Genomic DNA, 24,654 nt, shown 5'->3' with positions numbered 1-24,654 from the left:
GAGTTTCTCCCGGTATAAAAACTCTCTTCAGAGGAGAGATAATGACGCTCCAAAGGGGCGTGGCCAGCAGCAGCTCCAAAGGGGCGTGGCCAGCAGCAGCTAGTTCATTTAAAGCGACAGTCACAGAATCAGCACTTCAGGAACAGGGCTGAAATAGAGGGGGATGCTACAATGGGGGATCTGTTGGTATTTTGAGCAAAACACTTGACAGACAAGTTTTGTATATTACAATATATTGCTCAAATGTAGCATAATAGGAGACCTTTAACATCCGAGGCAAGCCTGCCTGTCACATGAGGACTTGATTACAATTCCTGACATCAAACTAGAAGGCTAATTTTAACACTAAGAAGGAATTTCATTAATTTTTTTAGTATTGTTTTATTCTTGTATATGAATATAATGTTTGTTTCCTTTGTCAGTATTTTAAAGTCATTATCTTTACCTCACAAGATAAATTTCACTTTTTAAAAATATTAACTTGCAGAGTGCACAGACAGCACACATTAAAGCAGAAAAAACAGAAATAAGAGAAAACAAAATATTAGAGCTGCATTTTTATTAATTGGCTAAATTAAACTATAATGAAATGTGTAATGAAACAGCCGCTCCACGACAAGTAAGCAAAACAACAGAGAAAGCATGGCTCCTGCAGCCTGCAAACCATAGGCTTTAATTAAAGTACTACAGTACTATACAGGCAATGTATATTGTAAAACAAAGTCAGATAACAATTGTAGTTTATAAAAAATAAAATAAAACATGTTCTTCACAGTCTTGTTTCCTGCTGGCCCTCACATTTTGTACTATAAGTATTCACATTAATATCAGAAAACTCTATTTAAATAATCTCAAATCTATTATTCCAGTTCCTTTATCAAAATAACTTTATGCATTTAATATTTAATTAACAACAGTGGCCACTTGCTTTATTAAATGACTATTTGAAGGGGTTTGTGTCATGTTGTAGAAACAAATGTTCTTGTGTTTGAGAGCCAAAGACAAAGTTGTGATCAAAGGTTCTCTTTAAATATGGTTTCTGGGGTTTGTTGCCAGTTAACAATGAGATCGATACCAGCCCCACCCTTTAAAAACAGAACAACATTGTATCCACACACAACTATGATAATTTGATTAAACTTGATTAGGAAGGTATCCAGGAAGCAGGCCACAGGCCGGGCGATGAGCCTGGCAGTGCTGCAGCATCATCATCAAAAATGGATTGCCATGCTATTTGTGGGCATTCAATTTGAAGAAGATATGTTTCAGTAAGCCTTCTAATGTTGTACATGCTGTGTGAGACACTGTCTTCTCCTAACAATAAGACTCTCCTGGATGAGGACACACAAAGGAGGAACTGCCTGAGATTTAAAACTAAAATGTCTATCCAAAAGCCTTTTGTAGGACCCCAGTCTACTGGGCTGTATATATATATATATATATATATATATACAAAAAAAAGGAAAAGTGCTGTCTGAAGGTGAATTGAGCTACAGCAGCTACCACACACTAAACTGAGGACATTTACTCAAGTACTGTGCTCGATTTTGAGATACTTGTACTTGAGTATTTCCATTTTAGGCTACTTTGCACTTCTACTATACTACAATTCAGAGGTAAATACTTTTACTCCACTACATGTATTTAATCCCTTTAGTAGCTTTACAGATCTGGATTAATGATGGTAAATATAATCAGCCCTTAAATCAGACTTTAGTTCACCTGGAGTAAATCCAGCAGCTACCCTGCAGTATACAAAGCCATTCAAACTAGCTGCACCTTTACCAGCTCTGAGAACACTTTAATGATCAATCATTATAAAACATATCAGAGATATTATTCTGAAATGGACCAATCACACAATGCCTACTTTTACTGTCGCTACTTTAAGTACATTTTGATGAGAATACTTTCTACTTTCACTGGAGGAACATTTTGAATACAGGACTTTACTTTTACTGAGGTACAATATTTAAGTATTTCCCTCTCTTCTGTTTACGGGTTGCTGAACATCAATAGCGTTCCTGCAGGCTGCAGTTTATATATTTTACCATTCCAGACTGAAAGAGGTTTTTGTCTCAGTGCAGTGTTACCTAAAGTTGGAGAAAGAGTTAGTAGTAACTGACAGACGTGCAGGCCAGACGATACTTACAAAAATGGATGCACTGTAGCTTAAAGGTCTCCTATTACGCTATATTTGAACAACATATTGTAATATATCTATATAAAATATGTCTGTGAAGAGTTTTGCTCAAAATAGCAAACAGATCCCCCATTGTAGCATGCCTAATCCCCCTCTATTTCAGCGCCGTGCTGATTCTGTGACTGTAGCTTTAAATGAACTAGCTGATGCTGGCCACGCCCCTTTGGAGCTGCTGCTGGCCACGCCCCTTTGGAGCATCATGATCTCTCCTCTGAAGAGAGTTTTCTACCGGGAGAAACTCAGCTAAACGCTGCAGTGATTAAACGCCATATTATGTTCCAAACCACATCCAGCATTATTTCTGAAGCAGTCTGGAGCTCAAACGTTTCTCTCTCGGTTTACCACAAGGACAGGACCTTTATATTACACACAGTCTCTCCAGTACAGCGTTAGCGATGCTTGCTAATGTAAACACACACATTCAGGTGGTGGGGTGGCGGTAGGAGAGTCATGTATCTTCCGTAGGCAATGAAAAGGAAAACAAATAGAGCTTATTCGTAGGACAATAGAGCTCCTGCGGTCACGTGACTTTTGGTTGGGAGCCACCATTTTGGCAGTCAACATGACCACCGGTGCCAGTGTTTTCTTACCGAGCGAGTATACTTCTCATTTTAATTCAAGTGAAATTCGGCTTTATAGTACAAAATTAGAGAGATTAAATATAAGCGACCCATATAATTCACCCGGTGTGCTTTTCAAGAGCATAACCTCCTGCTCTGAAGACGATGTACCCGACTTGCGCTACGCAGACATCCACAGCTATCTTGTAAGCTTTCCATCAGTGTACTCAGGAGACTCCCTCAGAGCGTACAAAAGCTTGGAGGCTTACAAATGGTGTCAGTCCGGCTTCGTAAACAACATTCAACTGTGGAGTCTTACATCCAAAAACTTCGGCATCATCACTGCAAGGGTAAGTATTAAATTATTCCAGTTTGATAGGCAGTGTCACGTTAGCATTGTTTGTTTATTAGCTTGGCTAGCTACGGAAGTGTCACGTTAGCATGTTTTTTAGCTTGGATAGCTACTGCAGTGCATCTGTAACTTGCTAGTTTGTATTTTTGATCGTACTCAACCAAAGTGGCTGGCGTTTTTTACCTTTATTTATCTGTTTTGGAATTTCATATAGGTTAATCACTCCCAAAGGCTTAATGAAAGTCAACTAAAGCCATGGGTGGTGGTGAGGAACGACGGTGTTGTGCTGGGAGCCCACTGCAACTGCACAGCGGGACTCGGGGAGAGCTGCTCTCATGTGTCAGCTGTTCTCTTCAGTCTGTGGGGAAAAAACAACGCAAGGCACGAGGAGATCAGCTGCACATCCAAAAAATGCAAGTGGGCCTCTCCCAGTGAGGATGCTGCGAAGAATGTGGAGTACCTGCAGGGCAAGGACATCATATTCAACCATACTCAACAAAATAAAAAGGGGAATTCCACCAAGGGTACCTCTGCGCCCCCATCTTTCCCACCCCTGACTGCTGCTGAGCAAACACAGTTCTACCAAAATCTCTCACAGTGCCGGACTCAAGATGGGAAGTCCTGCAGACCTGCAGTCCTGTCAGTTGTTCGCGGGTACGCCACATCCTATGTACCCAAGGCTGTCAAGCTAGATTTACCTGAACCCCTTACCAGTCTGTATGACAAGAAGGCAAGAGACCTGAACCTGGCTGAATTACAAGAGCGTGCAGAAGGAATATTTGAGGACTTGACTGTCACTGAAGAACAGGTACATAACATATTCTGTTTACTAATGACTGAAATCTAAGATCTACCATGTTATGTGCACGTGTACTGTGTGTGCGCTATCTTGCAATGTAAATGAGAAACTGTTTGGATTGCCATGTTTTCAGAGTGATATTGTAGAGGAGGAGACCCAAGCACAGTCCAAGTCCAGAATTTGGTTTGATCAAAGGAGTGGTAGGGTGACAGGATCTACCTTCAGAGCAGCAACAAGAACAGACCTCAGAAAGCCAGCCGTGTCTCTCATAAGACAGATATGTGACCCAAAGTCCCATGTTTTCAGCAGTGAGGCTACCAGGTATTCATGGGCAGAGAATTCCAGCCAATGTCAACATGCAGTTGAACATCCTAACATACTCCAAATAGCATCCCAAAAGTTTCTGCCTTGTTGTAAGGTGTCAGCTGATGTTCATCATCCCAAAAGTAATGGGCATATGCATTTGATTACTTATTGTATGAAACATTGTGACATGTGCATCAGCAGACACCTTACAATACAGCTGTATCATGTGGGATGATATATGCCACATCTTCAGGAAGGTACTGACAAGTCAAGGGTAGTGTGTGTGAGCATTACAACTGCATGTTGAAATCAGCTGGAATTTCCCTGTAAACTAAAATAGGGTGTGCAGTGTGTAATCTCTTCTATGTATGTGTTAACTTACTTACGTACAACATATGGTGTACAAGAAAATTAGTGTGAGGTGAATGAACAGAGAGGGTAAATGCAGTAAGTACTAGGCTATTCTTTAAAAAGAAGTGTAAAACCAAGTACAGCATTAAACATTTGTAAAGGGCAGGGAGGTAGCAATGTGGGGTGGCATTACTATTGTCCAAAACTCATATTTCCATTGTTTCTTCAGATGGGGATGCAATAATGAAGAACTGGCCAGAAAATACTACGAAATGCAGCATCGCCTATCACACACAGACGTCCTGGTGCGACCAGCCGGATTTAGAATTTCACCTCTGCACCCATTTATCTGGAGATAAAGTGATATTTAGGCTGGACAGGATCATCGGCTGAGTCTTCCAACGGATCTGTGATGGGGGGCTCCTTCAAAGGCTCTGTGATATGGTCTTCTGGGGCTGCATCAGTTGATGTCCTGATGAAAACACAGAAGCAGCAAAATAAGCTTTCATGCATACAATACTGATGGCAGTTTGACATGTTTACATGTTTACAGTTTGACATGTTTAATGGAAATCATATGATATTAGCCTTCATTAAATGACTGGTGTGACGTTATTGTTTATAACCATATCACGGCAGTTAACTATTTGAAATAAAATAATCTGAATAACACACCGATCACAAGTAGACCCAACATGTAATCAGACAGGAGTTTGATCTACCCACCTTTGACGGATGGCTTCTGCAGATATCTTTGCCTGCTCTACTTTGTGCAGTTTAGCCTTCTGCCTTCTGTTAAAAACCTCCAGTCTCGTTTTATGTCTCCTCTTCTCTGGAGATGGAAGGTAATCGAAAATTGAGGGGATAAAATCCGGACTCAACGGATTATCACTCTTTCTCCCTACAAAATAAGAAGGAATATTTCAACACGGGTTTGTTTACCACTAGCTTGCTACAAGCTAACTTGCTAACTGGCTAGGCTGCGCCAGAGCCACACTTGTTGAGTTAAAAAGGGACATCACAGTGTCCGTTAGCTATAATAACTGGGTGCTACTTCTTAAATTAAACTAATTAAATTTAATTAAACTGACCAGAAACTTTTTGTAGCATTGTACTGTATTCCTTCACCCACCTGATATGAAGTGATCACTGCATAAGCGAAAGCCAACGGCCGGGGGGTCCCATCTTTCAGTCTTTTTCTGAAGGCTCCTGGCTCTTTTAATCGCTCCAATCCACTTCTCCCTCCTCTCCGCGTCTTTAGGAATGCGATAATACGATACACCTTTCTTTTTCCCACGCCTATTTGTGCAACCTGGTGCACAGCAGTTATCCACCATCCTTGACAGTCTGCCAGTGCCTGTCAATTTACTGCCGCGATGACTGCCAAAATGGCTGCCCCTGTCGTATCTCGTCACGTGACCAGCATATATGACATCATCTGCAGGAGCTCTATACAGACCTTTGTATGAGGTAATGGTGCATTGTTCTTTAAGATTGTTGACCCTTGTGTGTTCCGCTCGGCACAGCATGCAGGACTTTCTCCCCACACATGTAAGCTGACAGCCTATGTTATTTCTGAGTGAAATAAACTCGAGATTGTGAATAAGGATTGATTATACCCTACTTCTTAAACTCCTTAATCATAGTTGTTTTATTTTCGGATGGCTGGCTCATTGGTTTGATGGACTGCAGCTGTAGCTGGTGTGAGAGCTGCACTTTGTTTTCAGCATGTTGGCCCTGAGAGGTACATGGAGGCTTTACTCCGACTAATGGGTCCTCCATCAACGTTCATATTGTCTTCTTTATGTTGTGAGAATTCAAATAATACATTATTTTGCTATAACGTTTTGAGTTATTGCATTTGTCTGCAGTTGGCTCCAGATTCTGGCCTGTAAAACAACAACCGTTTGTTTTGGAGCAACCTTCAGGATACAAATGTACCCAGATAGGTTTTAAATAAGAAAAATAAAGACACTTACATGGTAAAAAGTTAAAATGTGCCTTTAATCAGATTGTTCTTTCAATATAACATCCTCATAACAAACTGAACACTTGTAAACAATGGGTTGAGTTGAAAAAAAACAACATCCTGCTCCAGGTCCAGAGGTTTTAATAAATTGGAATTTAGACTTGAAAATGAATCAGGGGAGTGAGTTCCAAGCAGAAAATGTGTCTGCCAACATGACTCATGGATTTACAGGAAATATGCACACATTACATAACCTTTTTACTGGATTAACTGCTTTCTGTAGAATGTTGCACTGACTACATTACATGTGACACAAAACAGTTCATCATCACAGTAGGAAATCAATCTTTTAAACATTATTTTGAAAAAGATTATCAGTTAAACTACATCAACTACATGTAGATAATGTTCCTCTATCTAAAAAGTTGATCTTTCTTTTAGAACTATTTAAAGGTCAATTAGTGTTATTAATGAAGCAGCATTTATAGAAGAAGGTCTCAAGGTTTACTTAAATCCCACACACGTAGTATACCGTACACACTCAGTAAATCAGGTATGGGTATTTTGGGTGTCTAAATATACGACCTGGATTTAAAAAGCAAAGAGCGTCACAGAAAGCTGAAACGCTCAGGGTGATAACATGAGCTTGTCAGTAAGATCCAATCTCCAAATCTCAAATTCTGAGCATGATCCACAGGGACCAAATGGCATTGCCCCCATGTCGGCCCTGAAGCAGAACCCACCAACACTAAATGCCCCTCCCCCTATGTGAGAGCAGTCCTTCACTTTAAGTCTCGTTCATTAGAGCATACCCCCCCAAGAGCCAGCCAGCTAGGTCTGTGAAAGGCCAAAGGAGCCATCCTGAGCATCCCGTCCTTCAGTTCGAACAAACCCCTTTGCTCTCCTATACCTAATCTTTATCAGTATGCCCCCCCCACCACTCAATTGTTCCGACAGCACGACTACTCGCGTGTGGTGTTCGGCCGGGGGATTAAAAACCTCCAGTGCACCTTCAGGGGGAGAAAAGGAATTGGAATTAACTGAGGTTCAGCATTATCAGCCTGGTGCCATAGGTGGCTGCCAGTCTATCAGCCCCGAGGAGAAGGACTTAATAACAGCCTCATTAAGAGCACAGTCCTCCACTGATAAGGGTCCCCCTGAGAAACGCTAATTAAAAGCGGAGGGGGGTGTCAGGGTGGGCGGATTGGACACAGTCAGTGAAACTTTAAGTTTTCCTGACAAAATAAAAGCCGGGCTAATCTGTCTGCTTCCTGTGTGAGGCTTTGTGTCTGCCCTGACGCTCCTTACACAGGCTTCAGGTACGTATTACTGGTGGCCATATTAAGACCAGAAAAGGGTGAATTTGCACAATGATCCGGACAAATTAGATTTCTTCATGTATGCATTTAGAAAGTTCACGCTGTATGGAGGTGCCCACTTGGTGGCAGAAGAGCTCTACTGCTTCACAAAGAGCTCTCTCCCCGAGCAGGAGAAACAGACTCCTGCTCCGAGATAAGAAGACACAGAACATCAGGAGTAGATGTCATGAGTATCAGCCTGGTTCTGTTCAGACAGACGCACCTCTGCTGTTCTCCATGTGAAGAAGAAGACAATGGAATGTTCCTATTGGGATTTATGAACAGTTCTTAGAAAACCCTAACATGACGTGTTCTTTTCATAGAGAGATTCAGTCTCATGTGAGCGCTGCTGTCTGGATCCTTGTGAATATTAGTTCTTGAATTAAACCTGAAGGTATTTGAAGTGGGGACTGTAGCTTACCTTTGTTATAAGTACTAGCAAATACATTTAGGATTTAAGACAATATTGCAGCTATATATCTGCAGCATGAGGCTCATGGGGGTTTAAAGTATTTCCCCATAACTGGAAGCTGAAAATAATGTGTCATGCGTCTAAAGCATTGTTATCATAGAACAGTGTCCCTTGAGGCCACTGTGTAAATGCATGAGGAAATATTTAGGCTATGGAAACCATCATAGTTCCACATTTCCCTCTGGCGTTATAGGTGAGGCACTTCAAAGTTCTTTGTTGTTCTGTTTACAAAAAATGTCTACCTCAGTGGATTTGTTGTTGGAAATACAATGTTTCTAAAATTACTATCATCCAAGAAAAGTGGAAGGAATAAGTGACACAGAGTCAGATAGTATTGTGCTCTGCAGTCACGTGCATGTGGCATGCATTCCTATTTTGCTGCAAACATGCGTAGCTGATGGAATAGCAAGAGCAAGCAGAAAAATACATTTCCTGCTCTGTGCACTGCTGTTGTATCTGGTTTCATCCTTATCCATTTCACTGCCAATGCTAGTGCTGTCATGATAGTAAGGGCAAGGACTGTTCATACACAAACCATTTCTCCTCTGGGAAGAATTGATTTAATGACAACATGCAGTAGCCGCAATCGATGGGGCAGAGGCAAAGGTACATTATGAGGAAAGGAAGACAGATAATGGAGGATCACAGAGCCATTTCCATCACTCTAACTAGCATCCTTGAACACTCCCCCTTTCCTTACTCCAAAATTATCCAGTGGAACAGGCCAGAGTCTGAACACGTTTCATTTCCTCTACACAGCCCTACTATGACCCACTTGCCTCCTGCCACCCATCGGAGTCACATCTGGGATCTCAGTGGATTACTGGAGGATGATAATTTCAGTGTGTAGCCCACAGTTTGAGCCTCTGCTGGTGCTCAGCTAACTGCTATATTTGTGGCAAGGGATAGTTATTTCACAAGTTCCTTATAAAGCACAAACACACACTAAGTGTAGGATCCAAGTGTTTGTTTAAAGGCTTTACAACTTTAGAAAGGAAGAGTTTCTCTGCCCTGTGGCGGCATCTCATGACCAGATCCTCTCTAAACACATTATGGAGGTCTGTGAGATACAAAAGCTCCAGTTGTGTTCAAGATAATGATGGACAATACTTTTTGTACAGAGTTCATGACTTCTGTTTTTACAGAGTTAAGATGTTTTATAACATATTGTTTGTTGATGGAAACACATGGCATTTACTGTGGGCCTCCTTCAAAGACTGTTGTGAAAATATACATACATACAGTACATCAGCAAAAAGAACACGTTGCATCGTCCGCCAAGGTCTTTCTTTTCACAAGGGTTCACCACACAGGTCTGGAATTCTCACCTGAGGCGGGTCATTGAGAAACCTCGTGGCCCTCACAGCTGGGGCCAGATCCTCTGTTCCCTTCAGTGAGAGAGCCTTCTGAGCAGCGCCTGAGGACCTGAGGCTGTGAGCCGGCCCCTGATAGGTGAACAGGTCTGAGACTTTGCTCGGGGCAAGGCCTTGACAAGTAGTCAGAGCATTCAGTATAATGTTGGTATTAACTGTGAAACTGACGGACAACAAAGTAATGCAGAGATAACAGTGTTATGCTTTTAAATTATAATAAATTACTACTCTATATATACATAACCTGCCTTATTATTATTATTATTATTATTATTATTATTATTATTATTATTATTATTATTATTTTTGTTGTTGTTGTTGTTAATATTATTATACCTCATTATTGTACTTGCATTTCCTCATTTCCTCTCTGTCAACCTTCCTACTTGGGAGTCAGTAGGTGCATGCATTTATAATTTATTGTAATGTAGAAAATATTTAACTTTGAATCCTATCAACTCAGTGTATGTTTGGGTTGTCCAATATTATATAAATACAATTCCTATTGGAAGAATCTGCTACTGGCTGATCTTTCATGCAGAGGGTGAGAGCTCAGGTCCAGACAGAGACTTAAAAATAATTCCGGTTTAACATGAACCTGAAGTTAACTCTGGTTGACTGTTGAGATGCCTTAATAATACACTCACCCCATAAGCACTGTAGTTGAAACGGGAACAATGATTGCTCTTGTGTTGACCGGTCCTTCACAGGTTAGCCATTAAAATACACCCTACAGTGTTAAAAACCATAATAGAATCAAGGCTATTGTGGAGTTCAATAGAGTACATCCCAGTATACATTTTACATTGAATATCTCATTAACCCACCTGCCTTGCAATACAAATTCACTCCCATAATGGAACCGCACAGCAAGATTCCACTTTTCCACCGCAACTGAACTGAATTACATTTGAATATTGTTCCATTTAGAAGGGGCTAATTGGAACGCTGTAGCAGCCATCCTATTGTGTAATTCAATTTGAGTGCCAGTCAGAACGCACAAAAATCCATAATCCCTGTTTGCTTTCAGCCTTAATAACCCATGACAACACTCCACTGCTTCCTTGTGTGTGACATAACAAGTGAACTTTAGCTTGACTCTCAGACGATATAGAGCAAAAATATAAACTTTTCTCCAGTCCACTTGGCTGGTTAAAGCTGGCACTGACTACTGCAGTTGTGTTTCTTCCCTTTATTCCCTGAGCACTGAGGAGCCCAGGTGTTGGCAGTGAGCAGCTTGTGTGGCAGCGAAGTGATATTTTGATGAGATGACAGTCAGTTCGCTTTGCAATTCTGCTGTGCGGCACAACATTGTGGCCTGACGGTCCGGTGGGACAGGCAGATCCATGGGTCTACACAGCTGGCATCGGATCCTGCCAACTGCGGCAGCTCCACATCACAGATGTTCATGCAGCCATCATTGGCAGCATCTAGCTCTTGGTGTTGACCTTATTCACAAGCAGAAGAAGCCACAAATGAAAAGTGTTTAATGATGCCAGTTAACAGAAAACAGACACATAAAATAATCCATGTGGCCACAGCCTTCAGTCTTAACAAGTTAGCAACTGGATGCTAACGTTAATTGCAGCAACACACCGTTTCCAAGCAAACATTTCAGATTGTACTCACAGATTTACTATATGCTTGCCTTTATAGTCAAGGTGCCAGCTCCTGTTGGGAACCCAGCAATTAGTACCCCACAGTTTTATGTTAAAAATGTATAGTACGGGTCCCCAGCACACAGAAACTCCCGGATTGCTAACTAACTGGCCGATTTGGACAATTTTAGAGTGATTTTGGGTGTTACTGAGGATTCCAAGTGGCGGTTTTAACAAGTGCTAATATTTGTACTCTCCATAGGGCTGATTTTGATTTATTTTGTGTTGATTTCGAACATTTAAAGGACTTTCGACCATTTCGATTGAACAGATTGCCTATTATTTGAAGAAAAGTAGTCCACAGTAGATGTAATAGTTTTCATATCCAAAGGTCGCAACAGTACTCATGTTTGTCAAAATCCGCCCGAAAAGACTATGGCCACTTTCTGAATAAAACTGCCATTTTTTTTCCCTGAAAATGTCAGAAATGGATTCAGCATCCTCAATAACCCCCCCAAAAAACGTGAAAACTGTCCAAATCAGCCACGTCATTTTTAAAGCGTTATATTTTGTTAGCTTCAATAGTCTACTTGTCTCACGGTCCAATGATAATTGATGTTCATATTCAACTGTATATATACATATATATGTATATATATATATATAATGCTGGTTTATTTATATTTATACTTCTTCTTTAAGATGTCCATACTTTAGAATTTGTTATTTCTTATTTTATTTTTATTTCTATGTGCAATGACGTGTATTGTATTGTATTATGCTGCTGCAACGAAAACATTTCCCAGTCTGGGATTAATAAAGTAATTCTTATCTTACCTTATCTTATCTTAAACTATTGCCCACATGGCTGTAATGCTATTAATTACATTACGTGTCACTTGTTAGACGCTTTTATTCAAAGCGACTTACTTACATTCAATACTGTGGAGAATCACAGGAGCAATTTGGGGTGAAGTGTACATGCTGACTGCAGTGGAGATTGAACCAGTGATCCCCTGATCAGATCAGTGCACTGTCCCATTGTGCCACAGCCTCCATAATGCAAATTAACACAACTCATGGTAATTGTGCAAATTGCCGAACATATGCAAACATGTACCGAGGCCCCATACTATACATTTTTATCATAAAACTTTGGTGAACTCAATATTAGACTATTAGTCCATACGGTCTCTATAACGTAAATCTACATACACAGACTAGAGCAGCTGCAATAATAGGACAACTAATAGAACATAACGAATGCTATCTTCAAATACTAGCCTGCATAGAAAAAATCTAACCCAAAAAAAAGCAGAAACGTATGCTCTCCAAGTATGCATCATTCCATTCTTGAGCTTCAGTTGAGAAGTGAAAGCGTTTTTAAGTTGTTTTTGGGACATTTCCAAATGAACTTGGTCTGGGTTGATTCCAGCAGCCTACAGTCGAACAAGTAGCAAGCTTCGCTTCAAATCTGAGAAGCTCCTTCTTGCAAACATTTTCTGATGGACGGAGCAAAAGAAGAGAAGTGAGAATGGTCCTTTAGCACCCCCTGTGGGGTGTTAACCACACATGGGATACATATTCATGTTGAAAACCAATTCAAATTGATATTCATTAATTCAATAAATGGCCCCTCTAGGGCCAGCAGAGACTTCGCCCCATTTACTAAATATGAGATGAAAAGCATCAAATCATTGGAGATGCTGGCAGCAGCAAATATCGGACATCTTCGTTTAATAAATGACTTATACATACTATAGGGGATTTCTTTATTTCATCTTTTCTTTGAATATTAACATCATTAATCCATCAACTAATCCACGGGTTCCCGGCCTTACTTACTCATGACCTTGTTTTATGGCTAATTTGTAAGCAGTTCAATCAAAAAGGACTTTATCTGGATTGTTTTTTAAATTTTTTCATTAAAATCGTTGTGAAAAAAAGCATTGTTAACATGTTCGTGTAGCAGAGGTTATGGTTTTTGAAATAATTCTAATAACTTCAAACATGTTGACCCCTGTCTGATCCTCAGCACAAACACTGAGCTGATTGTTTGAGCACGGTGTGTGACCGGTGCAGCAAACCACCTTCATCAGCAACATGTGCCCTGTCTTTGTGATCACATGTCCTGAGTTAATTGGTGAATAGGTTTTTTGGTACGACAGCATCATAAGTACAATCACAGGATTATCACATGATCAATGATCGATGAGAAATGTATCTGATGATGGCAAAGGTTACAGGATGTATTTTAAGTAATAACATTTTCATGGTTTATTTTTATGGTTGAAATCTTGCTTTTGGCTGAAATCTTAAATGTTAACGATATCTTCCACAACCCCGCCCCTCCAACACCTCCAATCTCATATGCACAGGAGCAGATGCAATTATTTTACAGAGATAGAGAGCATGTCATCAGGACTGTCTCCACATTCTGTCACCTCTTCTTTTTTTTTCCATTTCCATGACTCACTTTATCAATTAAGTCTGCTCTCAAGATTGTCTCCGGCAATTTCATTACAGTCAATTAGCCTGGAGAGAGAGAGTTAGAGAGGAGAGGACTCCAGTCAGGAGGGAGCTGCAGACCATCAACATGCATCTCATCTGCAGCCTCTGCATACCAAACAGAGACAGCGGGAGACACTCCGCAGAGAGCCCTGAGACTGAGGACATTCACCTCTCTGAAGCCTGACACCACACACTCCCACTGCTGCAGCTTTGTCTTTACACATATTTTTATAAAGGAAGCTTGAGATGAACACATTGCTGACTGCAAATGGAGCGGTTATACATTTCTCTCCTCTTTTGGACTTCATAGCCTTTTGTGAGACATATACAGCAACACAGTTTGATAGAGAATATTCATAACACTAGTTTTTATGATGTCTTGGTGATTTTCCTGCAGGTTAGTATGTACAGGGAAGCATTTTTGTATCATTAAATTGATTGCTGAGATCAAGAAGCCATTAAAAATTAATGTTACATGTTGCGTTGAGTAAATCTGGATTTACTGATCATACAGAATATGTAGATGTTGATTATAATATGCCGCTATAAGTGGCTCTCACACCAAATCTGTTTGGCTCAGTTCAAAACAACCCTGGATAGTACGGTTTGTTTGGTTGAGTGTTGAAGCTGTCAATCAAACACTAGTGAGGACTGAACAGCCAGTCAGAGTTGTATGGATGCTGTGTAGCCTGAGCTTCCAGCCCAACTATCTGAAGCTATCTGAGCTGCCTCTAAAATGTATTTTCCATTAAGTGTGGTCATGTTTAGAAATATGAATTATTACTCCTATGAATGAATCACATGTTCCTGGTTTGTACCTTCTCTGAGTGATAGACCAGGTCGCTTCCTGCAATGACATCACAACATATGGCTTAGCCGCAGCTGGCTGACTCTCCGGCGACAGACCAGCCTTCCAGAGCTCCTGGGAATCCACAAGGTTTTCAGGGAATAGCTAACATATGCCTGATGATGCAGTTTACTGCAACATTACCTGTATTCTGTGTCTGTACGGTGCTGCATGCAGCGGTTAGACCTGCGGTGTAGCCTGCTGTAAAAGTAACAAGCTGCTCTTTATTTCTGTTCTCTCAGGCAGGAACAGCGTTTACATGCACATCTCAACAGTACCAGCAAACAGATGCTTTTACTTACAAAACTTCCCCTTTCAAGCTTAAGAGCCACAATACAGGAAGTAAGCTAGAGTAGGCCGGAGAGTTATTTTCAGCGTTTGTCTGATTTTCAGGTTGTTACTTTTGGGTGAAAACAATTCCGTCAGCAGTTCAGTAAAACAATCTTTTAAAACTTGCACTTATTGATATTTAGGTCATGAAAAATGTTTTATGTTCAAGTGTATGTACTTTGTCAATTTATTAATTTCCTGAATGAGGATGAGGTACATTGCCCATATAAAATGTATCATATTCTTTTGCTGTATTTTGCTTTGCGTTCGGGTTATCGTTTCATTTGGAGATATTTTAAAGAAACTGTGGGCAGCAGACTGCTGAAGCATACATCTTCTCAACACATACCAGTAGTAACATACGGCCCTATTGCGCAGGTATATTAAATCCAAACATTGGCACTATGAATAATATCTTTTCATTTGATGATGTTGAGTGTGTGTCACTGAAGTCTGTCAGTCATGAAAACAAACACTTAATAGTCCTATAGTGCTTACATTACAAATGATCCAATCATCATCATAGCATTAATTTGTCAAATAATAAGAACGGAAAGATAACCACTATCACCTTCATCTGCATTTTTAAAAGATGGCTGTTAAATAAATAGTGCTCATTAATGATTTATTTGATAATATTAGCTCATTTCCACATTAATCAGACCGGATGTGGTATATTGTATTTACTGTAGGGCTTTCTTACAGAAACGCTTTGGATGTGCTTCTTCAAATCCTGACATGAGGGAGAGAAGCACAGGATATTGAATTTAGTGTTTCCGAACAAACCACACCAAAATCCCAAGCAGTGCACTAAATCATCAAACCTCTTTTTTTTAGATTACAGCTTTGTTACATTTTGACCAGCACATTTGGGTTTTTATCTGAAACAAGCTAACTTGTCATTGCTGACCTTTGATAGCTGGAGGGATACATGGAGGAGGATGTCTTTGCCTATTGTCTGTGTTGCACCATGTTCTTTATTTAACTTCCTCTCAGCAGTTTTTGAGACAGCTATGAAGCTGAAGTTGGTATCTTATAAATGAACCAACTGTTGTGTCGTAAGTGACAAAGTTTCACTTATGACACAACATGTTTGGGTACCACTTTACCATAAGAATACACTTATAAAAGGTTTGCGAATAGTTTGTACTCATCATCATTAATAAGCTTTTATAAGACATGAAATAAACAGAGATGCCAAGAAACATCAAGATGGATGGGGGGAGAATCAACTCAGTGAACAGCAGATACCAAGGATGCTGATGAAGAAGGTAAAGTAAGCTAGGTGGCCAATATAAGGCATTGTTGATGTATGAAAACTATGTTAGAAGTGGTTTATAAAAGGTTCTCAATGATTAATAAAGTGTTTACCGCCTAATCAATAACCTAATTATAAACCCTTTATAAGGGTAGTCTTTTTGTGAAGTACTCATGTTTGCTAACAGAGCTTTAGCTTACAACTTTAGTAAGCTAAAGTCAAATGTGTCGACTCAATAGCTTTGATTATTGAATAAAATGCTCCACTGATATGCGCTAGTGAGCTAGTGAGTTAGCGCTAAGCCCAGCTACTGCAGTTAGCCAGCTAGTCCTGGAAAAAGATTGGATCTGTTTGCAAAGTTCTCCAACCAAGTACTTTTCAATAATTGTCCCTTTCATTTTCCTATACCCCTTTGTGGTGGGACTAGGCTAACTGTGTTTCTTATTGTTTGACATGATTGAAAACACATATTAAATGGTGTTTTTTATTTGAAGCCAAGTTTTCGCTCGCTTTGGTCAAAGGTCCCTACGGTAGAGTAGGCCAATGTTCACTGTGTCCACTTGGAGTAGTGAAGTGCACCAGTTTCATCTGCATTCACTCAAAATGAAAACTCATCAGGGTAGTTCTTGATTAAAGTTCTTGACTCCCCACACAATCTTCTCGATCACTCCCTCCCCAAATGTTTGAATTACTGTTTTGCCATATGTGCACACTCTGCAGATACACCTCTGCCTTGTGTTCCAGTTTGTGTTGAAAGGACCTGTAAACAAACCACTGCAGCATCTTCAAACAGTGTGCGAGGTGTGATATTATGTGTGGATGTTCACTCACTTACCTGAACAACTGTGAAACAGCAACTGCTCATGCGTTGTAAACTCCACTGCTACTGAATGTGGAGAGCCATTCCTGTCATAAGTAATGCAGAACTAAGTAAATCCTTCTAAGCCCTCAGTTTGGCAGCAGCAGCAGCTTAAGAAAACTGCCAATAGTTTACATGGATACGCTCCTCTTTCTGAAAAAAGCCAAGGAAGGAAGCTGATAGTGAGGTCTTTCCCATGGGTCAACTCACAGAGTGCATCAATTAACAAGCACAGTCTTAACAATGTGTTGATGAAGATGATATTGTCACATAGAAATGTGGCTCATCGTACGAAATGCTTTCAGCTGATAACAGTCAGAAGTGTTAATAAGAGCTCCTCTTAGAATTTCTGCAAAGGTGTCAAATTTCTGGGTATTAGTTAAAGCTTCAGATGCCAAAGAGGTGCAACAAGCTTTCCTCACCCCCTACCACCCACCGTCATCATCAGTACCTAATAGAGTTTCCATAGCATTCTCTGTGTCTTGTTCCAATGCAAAGACGGATTATACATCACGTTTTAATTGATCCCTCTTGGTTGGGATGCTCACACTCTAAGGTACACAATCGTATGAACCTTGATCCTGTGATTTCTATATAACGTCATTTTGAGTGCCTCGCTCCAGTCAGCATTAATTGGTTTTGTATACATGCCAGAGCTTCTGTACTGCAGAGACCTTTGGTGTGGGGTGAGCACAGAGAATGGAAGTTGGACATGTAGCATTGCTATATGTACAAGTATAAAACACATAATAGGATGGCAAACAACTATGAATACATTATTCAGTAATGAACAAGTACTGAGCCCTAGAAGAAAAGACAGAAAAGAACAGGATCCAATATGTGCAGTCATTGAGTCTTTTCCACATCTAACCTCCCACCCAATTGACACACATTTCTTACCACTTCAAATCTAAACTGAGAGACATCACACACACACACACACACACACACACACACACACACACACACACACACACACACACACACACACACACACACACACACACACACACACACACACACACACACACACACCAATACAGCTGATGCGGCCTACACTTTATAAAGTTGGAAATATTAATCTCCCCATGCATCAGCTTAAAGACGATAGGCTGCGATAGTATATAAAAGTGGATTATGGCTACTGTGTTTGTTCTAAGGTATATCAGTAAAATAGTAATCAAATAATAATATACAATGCAAATATTCAGGGGCATTTAAAGACACTCTGGGGGGCCCAGGCAGAAGAGACCTGCCTAGCCTAACTGTTGTTAGCATTGTTGTTGATGTCATTTTATCAATTTACAACCAATTGATAATTCTGCTAATGGGAGCAAGGAAATGCTATATACCATCTTATTCTTTGCAGCCATTGGCAGCAACAATATAGCTTTTATTTACATTTTATACACCTGTACATAACAATTCTGAGATATACAGCATGCTTTTAGACAGAGTAAACTAGTTTACCACCTACCACTTTGCTTATGTTTTATTTTATTATGCCCTGAAGGGTCATTTCGCTTCATCTTCAGGCCACGCAGAAATTACAAAGCTTTTGATCGTGCGCTAGTAGAATGGGGGAGATTTCCGATGGTTCATTGCAGTGTCTTCTACAGAGCAAAACATTTAAGGGGGTTTCATGTTATTGTTGCTGTGGACCAATGTCAACAGCCGTCTTTGGGGGCCCCCTTCCAGCTCGGGGCCCTAGGCAATTGGTTAGTTTGCCTACCCCGTTGCAACGCCCCTGCAAATATTATCAAGTGATTTTTTTAGAATCATTACATTCTTCTAATCTTAATGCTATCAGAATCAAGATTAAACGTTTCAAAGGCTTTATTGTCATGTGCACAACAGTGACATAATGCCAATGAAGATCGTAAGTCCCAGGCTCCTCAAACAAAGACCAAATAGAAATACAATAAAAATAGTGCAAGAAGAGACAGTAGAAATAACATGAAGCAGAGAAAGTGGAGTGATGAATGGCTTCATCCCAGCTGATGGTTAACCCAGTTGGTGCAGGCGTCAGACTGTAAGCTCATATTCATATCCTCATACTTTGTGATATGTCATGGAAGAAGGGGTTGTTGGTAGGTGAGTGTGCCGAGCATGACTCACCCTTGGAGCCTTTAAACTCTCCCTACCTCCTGTGGTATTAAATGTCCTAATCCTTGTCCCAGGACTCTTTGATAGCAGATCATCCTCATTAACGGTGTCCGGATGGAGGGCATGTGTCTTTGCAGTCTCTCCTGTCCTCACAGTGAGAAACCCAATCTGAAAAATCCTCTTATAAAGATATCATTCTCCCACGGTCTCCGTCCTCATCAGACATCAATGCCGGATTTGTCTTTCCTTGTTTGCTCACAGCATTGATCAGGTGAAGGCTGCAGTGAAAATAGGACAAGTGGAGTTGTAATAAATGACAAATTTCTTCCTCTAAGCAAAGTTTGACAGATGAGGTATGGCGAACAGTATCTCACCCGCATACAGATGGTGTTCAGGTTGCCATCCTTTCAACTACAATAATTGAACTGTCGTCAGAGAACGCTGTAGTTCTCTTCGTGCATCCCCCTATATATTTCATGCACATTTTCCTCAGCACAAGCTGCCCTTATTTCCTGTCTTCATTTACTCAGCTGACTTGAAAGCTGCTGAAGACTTTGCTGACAGCGAACAAGATCTACAGCCATGTTTTATCAGATGTAGGCGGCATGTTGATGAAGAGCAGTTCAAGAGAGATCAAGGATCCCAACCTATAAATGTTTGCAAATGACAACTCAGCTGCTTTTTAAGTCACTTCCTGACATTTAAAGCCAACTCTGCAGCTGGGTTACTGATACCTCACACAGATCACAGCTGCTCTATATTGTGGGCTCACAGTGTGTGTGACACCTCAAGGTAAAAGAACCACTAGCTGCTGCTGCTGCTGCAGATCATAGCGTGATAGCATCATGATGCAAAGGCAGAAACTGGAAGATATTTGATGTCAAGGATTTGTATTTCTGTTTAGCATGGTGGGAGTAGGTACAGCAGCTCCATCCTCTCTGAACTACACTGTGTATGTTTGGACAACACATCACTAATGGTATAGCTGTAATTATGTGTTCAATTTACCTCAGAGAAATTAGATTTTTTTTGACCTTTTTGGAACAGATGTATCTCTGGGGGCTCAGAAACCTTGGAGATATTTCATAAACAGAGCTTCAAAATATACAATGTTCTTTCTGTACACTTTTCAAAGAAACTAAAACTGCTTCGAGTTGTGTGAAGGATTGACAACATATATTGTGTTCTCCACATGACTTATAATGTACGTTATCAATTAAAAACACTGGGTTGGGTCACAGATTGCTTAGTTTGATTGATACAATCTTTCAGTGCACATCATGTACGTAGACCATATATATCTTTAAATATTAGAAATTAGTGTAGGTGACAAAAAACAAAGCTTTGAGCAAAAAATGGTATACTCTGTCACTTTTATTGGCCCTTCGCTTCTACGAATTTGACTTATTTGGATTAACATGGAACATGAATGTACTATCAGAGCCAGAAACAGCCAGGTGAACAGTCTTTCATAGGTAGTTTGACTTTTGAAATCCAAAGTGCTGCCGAATTTTTGAGCTCTAATTTTCAGTTGACTTTTTTAATGGATTCTGTTTTATTTCAGCACACATTCACTTCAGACTGTATGGAGAGAAAGAGCAAATCAAGGTGAACGTCAAAACATCTGTTTTGACGTTCACTTCACGAAAGGTTCATAAAAGTTGAATGTTTGTAAGGTGGGTCATATTAAGTGCCCCGATTATTCTTAAGAACTTTTTACTTATATATCTGTGCTCTTTGATATCAACCTATAATGGTTAACATACAGCTCATTATCAAAGACTCATACATCTGTTACATGTGATGTCACAGATCAAAGACACTGAGGTCTGCTCTGTCCTGAACACTAAACACTCAACTAGTTAGTAGAAGAACTGGGTGAGCTGGAGTAAGGAGCTAATGGGTTAACACTCAGAAGGAAACCCCCTTAGCATGAGTTTGTTTCCTCACAAAACTTAATAATTTCATTAACACCCAAAGGTGGCAGTGAAGAGATAAGCCCAGAGAGAGAGAAAGAGAGAGGAAGCAGGAAGGAAGCATAATTAAACATAAATAAATATGCCTTCATAAAAAACATGTAATAACTCATTTGATGTCCACTGGCAGCAGTTTTCTTGACACCCCCAAGCTCTCTACTTATTCCCATTAATCCTCGGCCTTCAGCCCAGAAAACATATCCAGGATCCTTCAACTGCCATCTGCTCAGATTGGTTTAATAAAAGCAACACCATAAACTGTTAAATGATGCCTTTTTTATGATTACGATGGGAGACTCTGTAATTATAGCTACTGACAGCCCTCTGGACTATCACCCCCGACCTGCTTTTTTTTCCATCTCAATAACTAATGTGTTGTAGCCCTCTCCTCTAGTTTCTCCAGATGATCTCAATCCACTCCAAAAAAGTTGACTTTAATTAAATGTTTTATGTCAACAGCTGTATAAGCTTAGTTGAAAGCAATAATATGAAGTTGAACTTACTTAAACTCATTTTTTTTGCTTTCAACTAACCTAATTCATTGAGGTAAAATTTACAGACATAATATATTTTATTAAAGCCAACCTTTCAGTTTTTTCAATGCAAAATGTAGGGCTGAAACTGCGCACTTTTTAAAGGTGGGATGATATCCTCTATCATCTACAGTTTCCTGAAACCGTACTCTCACATGTCGTACATTCAGGAGGAATGTCAGTGGATGTCAATGATCCATCATTACCTTTCACTCAGCCTGATCCTAAGCCTGGGCACTATGTCTCTGTGGCGCCCAGCAGAGACGCCCACATAACCCAGCAACAATTCAGGTTGAAGAGGGATGCGAGGGTCACGGCGCTCACTGTCATACAGAGATACCAGTTGACCGAGGAGGATGGTGAGGGGGATGGTGTGGGGGGGGGGGTGGTCCAGGTCTGGGCTGCACACAGCTTTTGTATGTCTGTCTCATTTCACAATTCATCAGCCGAGTGTGACTGTCAGGGAGCCTTCAGCTCCAGCGATCCATCAGGGTCTGTCAACGAGCCATCACAGCTGAGAGATGAGGCCCCAGCATTCGGATTCCATTAGCCCCATCAGCCCTGTACCGCCGAGCAGTCAGCCAGCCAGCTCCTTGTTCTGGACTCAGAGAGATAATAAAACTCTATCAGCCAATCAGGAACAGCTCCCGTCTCCCTGAAACCGCCACTCCCTCTGCCGTCCCCGGGGACATGCTGCTGTATTAGAGCCACGGTGATGGACATTACTTTTATTTTCACATTTTTTTCCCTCAAATGAAATATTTCTGCTTCTCTCTGTGCGTCTCCTTCAACCTCACAGCAGCCGCTTTTCTTTGGATTTGTGGAAAGAAAGACAAATACATTTTGATTTATTATCATAAAAATCCACAGACAGCTGTCGACTGTAAATGAGTGTGTTAGGCTGCTTCTTCATTGCATGATATCATAAACAATATTTCAGTGAGTTTGAACACACATGAGTCCTGTTAAATAACAATAAGGTAATATAATTATTTACTTAATTGCCTAATTGATGTATTGACTAATTAACACAGCATTTATATACAGCCGCGGAAAAGAAACCACTTCAGCATTATCAGTTTCTCCTGTTTTATTTTTTATAGGTACGTCTTTTTTTATTTATTTTTTATTGTATTATATACACTACTGGCAAGTTTGCTCTGTTTCAGAATTCAACACACACTGGAATGGCTGCCGTACTGTATATGCTGTATATATATAATATAAACAATACCATAAAACAAGATAATCATAACAAATGCATTCATTATTTGCAAGCAGTGTCAGGAAGGACAAGAACAAATAGGAAGAGAGACCGAGAGATCAGGAAAATGTACAGTATTCTCGTCAGCGGGCACACAGATTGTGTGTACTAGAATAAGAATTTTAAAAAATCATCAGAACATAAACCAAAGAAAGGTTTAACGCAAGAACAGCCATTGGGATGATATTCCAGAGAAACGTGAAGGGAGAGGCCCTGCAGCCCCCTGAGCCGACAGGTGTGGAGGGGCCATTTGTCATTTTCATCAGAAGTTCCAATAATTCTGATCCGACATGCAAGCCAATAAAGATAACCCAAGTGATGTAAAGAGGGACTTTTGTTGTATGTATGTGTGGCACACTAGCATTGGTTAGCTTGCTCACCTTCATTAATGGTCTGTAAATAAAGGCTGCTGTCAAATACTTTAGTTAGTTAAAAAAAATATATATATATATATATATATATATATATATATACATACAGTATATGGTGACCCCCCCTGTAGTAACTCTGAGACCCCCCGGGTGTCACAGACTCAGTCATGCAGACCTCTTTCCTAAAGCAAAAATTCAGTGTATTTCCCCTCAACAAAAAGCCTACTGAAACCTTTAATAATAATAATAATAATAATAATAATAATAATAATAATAATAATAATAATAATAATAATAATAATAATAATAATAATAATAATAATAATATTCTGTATTATAATGATAATAGTGCAGGTAGTGGTACTATGTCAGGGGCTGAAGGGTGTGCATTGTGATACACAAAATAATAAATATGCCTTTAGATTACAGTAAAATGTACTAAATATCCGTCCAATTCTTGAAAAGTCCAGTTTCACTCAACGATCTATATTAAAGACAATCCAAACAGACTTTGTCTAATATGTGATGTTGACCCACTTGCTCCTTTTCTTTCTATTGTGAATTGACAGGACATTGATCCAAGTCAGTATTTGCCCTCCCGTTTCACCAACAATACCCCGGCTGACAGGATTATGTCCTGTCACGCTGCCTTCTCTTTCTCAGCCGAGCTCCAGTACTTTCAAAGAAACTGTTTTCTTTAGTAGGTTCAGAAGATGAGCAATGTTGTCTCATCTCCAGCGTTGGCATCATCGCCTTTCTCCTTAATCCTTCAGGCAGTCAATTTGCAGCCAGCGAAGTGTGAAGCTTTATAATGATGGGTTATTGACCCGTTTGCTGTTTGGCAATGAGGATGGGGGCAAAGTGAGAGGATAGTTCCTGGTACTCCATGTGATATTCAGATGGAGCATGTGTGTGAGGGTAACGTTAGGTAATATGTTTGTTTGTCTGATTACAGCAATATAAATAAAAGCAAACATTTACCAGTAGTAACACTTTTTACAATGTATGCATTGATGTATGAATCATACATCAATGCATACATCATATCAACTAATCATACATTCTGGCTAAATAAATTCTGCTTTTTTAGGCCATGCTGTTAATTTAGGACATGTTTTTTAACCCCATAATTAGTTTTGTTAATAATGATTGATCAGTTTCTTTTTCTCACCACCATGTAGCATCAAGCACCTAAAACCACAACAAATAAATGCAGGATATGCGTGCAACCATAAATAAAAACATATTCTAACATATA

General features: G+C 40.0%; 2 protein-coding genes and 1 long non-coding RNA gene across 5 annotated transcripts in view; 2 read left to right on the top strand and 1 right to left on the bottom strand.

The window, feature by feature from the left end:
• Positions 1-24,654, top strand: part of ntm (neurotrimin) — a 422,694-nt gene that overhangs the window by 236,911 nt on the left and 161,129 nt on the right. The gene's annotated exons all lie outside the window — the stretch shown is intronic.
• Positions 2,712-4,908, top strand: LOC134871767 (uncharacterized). Of its 3 annotated transcripts, none has more exons than XM_063894645.1 (3): positions 2,712-3,113; positions 3,330-3,923; positions 4,048-4,908. In XM_063894645.1, the coding sequence occupies exons 1-3, from the start codon at positions 2,766-2,768 to the stop codon at positions 4,453-4,455; spliced, it is 1,350 nt and encodes a 449-aa protein (XP_063750715.1). In that variant the 5' UTR covers positions 2,712-2,765; the 3' UTR covers positions 4,456-4,908. The 3 variants fall into 3 exon arrangements, with proteins under 3 accessions (XP_063750715.1, XP_063750717.1, XP_063750716.1); XM_063894647.1 differs by having other exon boundaries at positions 4,801-4,905; XM_063894646.1 differs by having other exon boundaries at positions 3,330-4,908.
• LOC134872545 (uncharacterized) lies at positions 4,942-6,018 on the bottom strand. The gene is made up of 3 exons (XR_010166814.1): positions 5,704-6,018; positions 5,298-5,472; positions 4,942-5,043 (listed from the first exon to the last, which is right to left on the bottom strand). It is a non-coding gene; the product is annotated as an uncharacterized LOC134872545 (long non-coding RNA).

This window comes from Eleginops maclovinus, chromosome 11 (genome assembly GCF_036324505.1).
Source record: "Eleginops maclovinus isolate JMC-PN-2008 ecotype Puerto Natales chromosome 11, JC_Emac_rtc_rv5, whole genome shotgun sequence".
Taxonomy (NCBI): Eukaryota; Metazoa; Chordata; class Actinopteri; order Perciformes; family Eleginopidae; genus Eleginops; species Eleginops maclovinus.
This window is presented reverse-complemented; position numbering and strand designations above follow the sequence as displayed.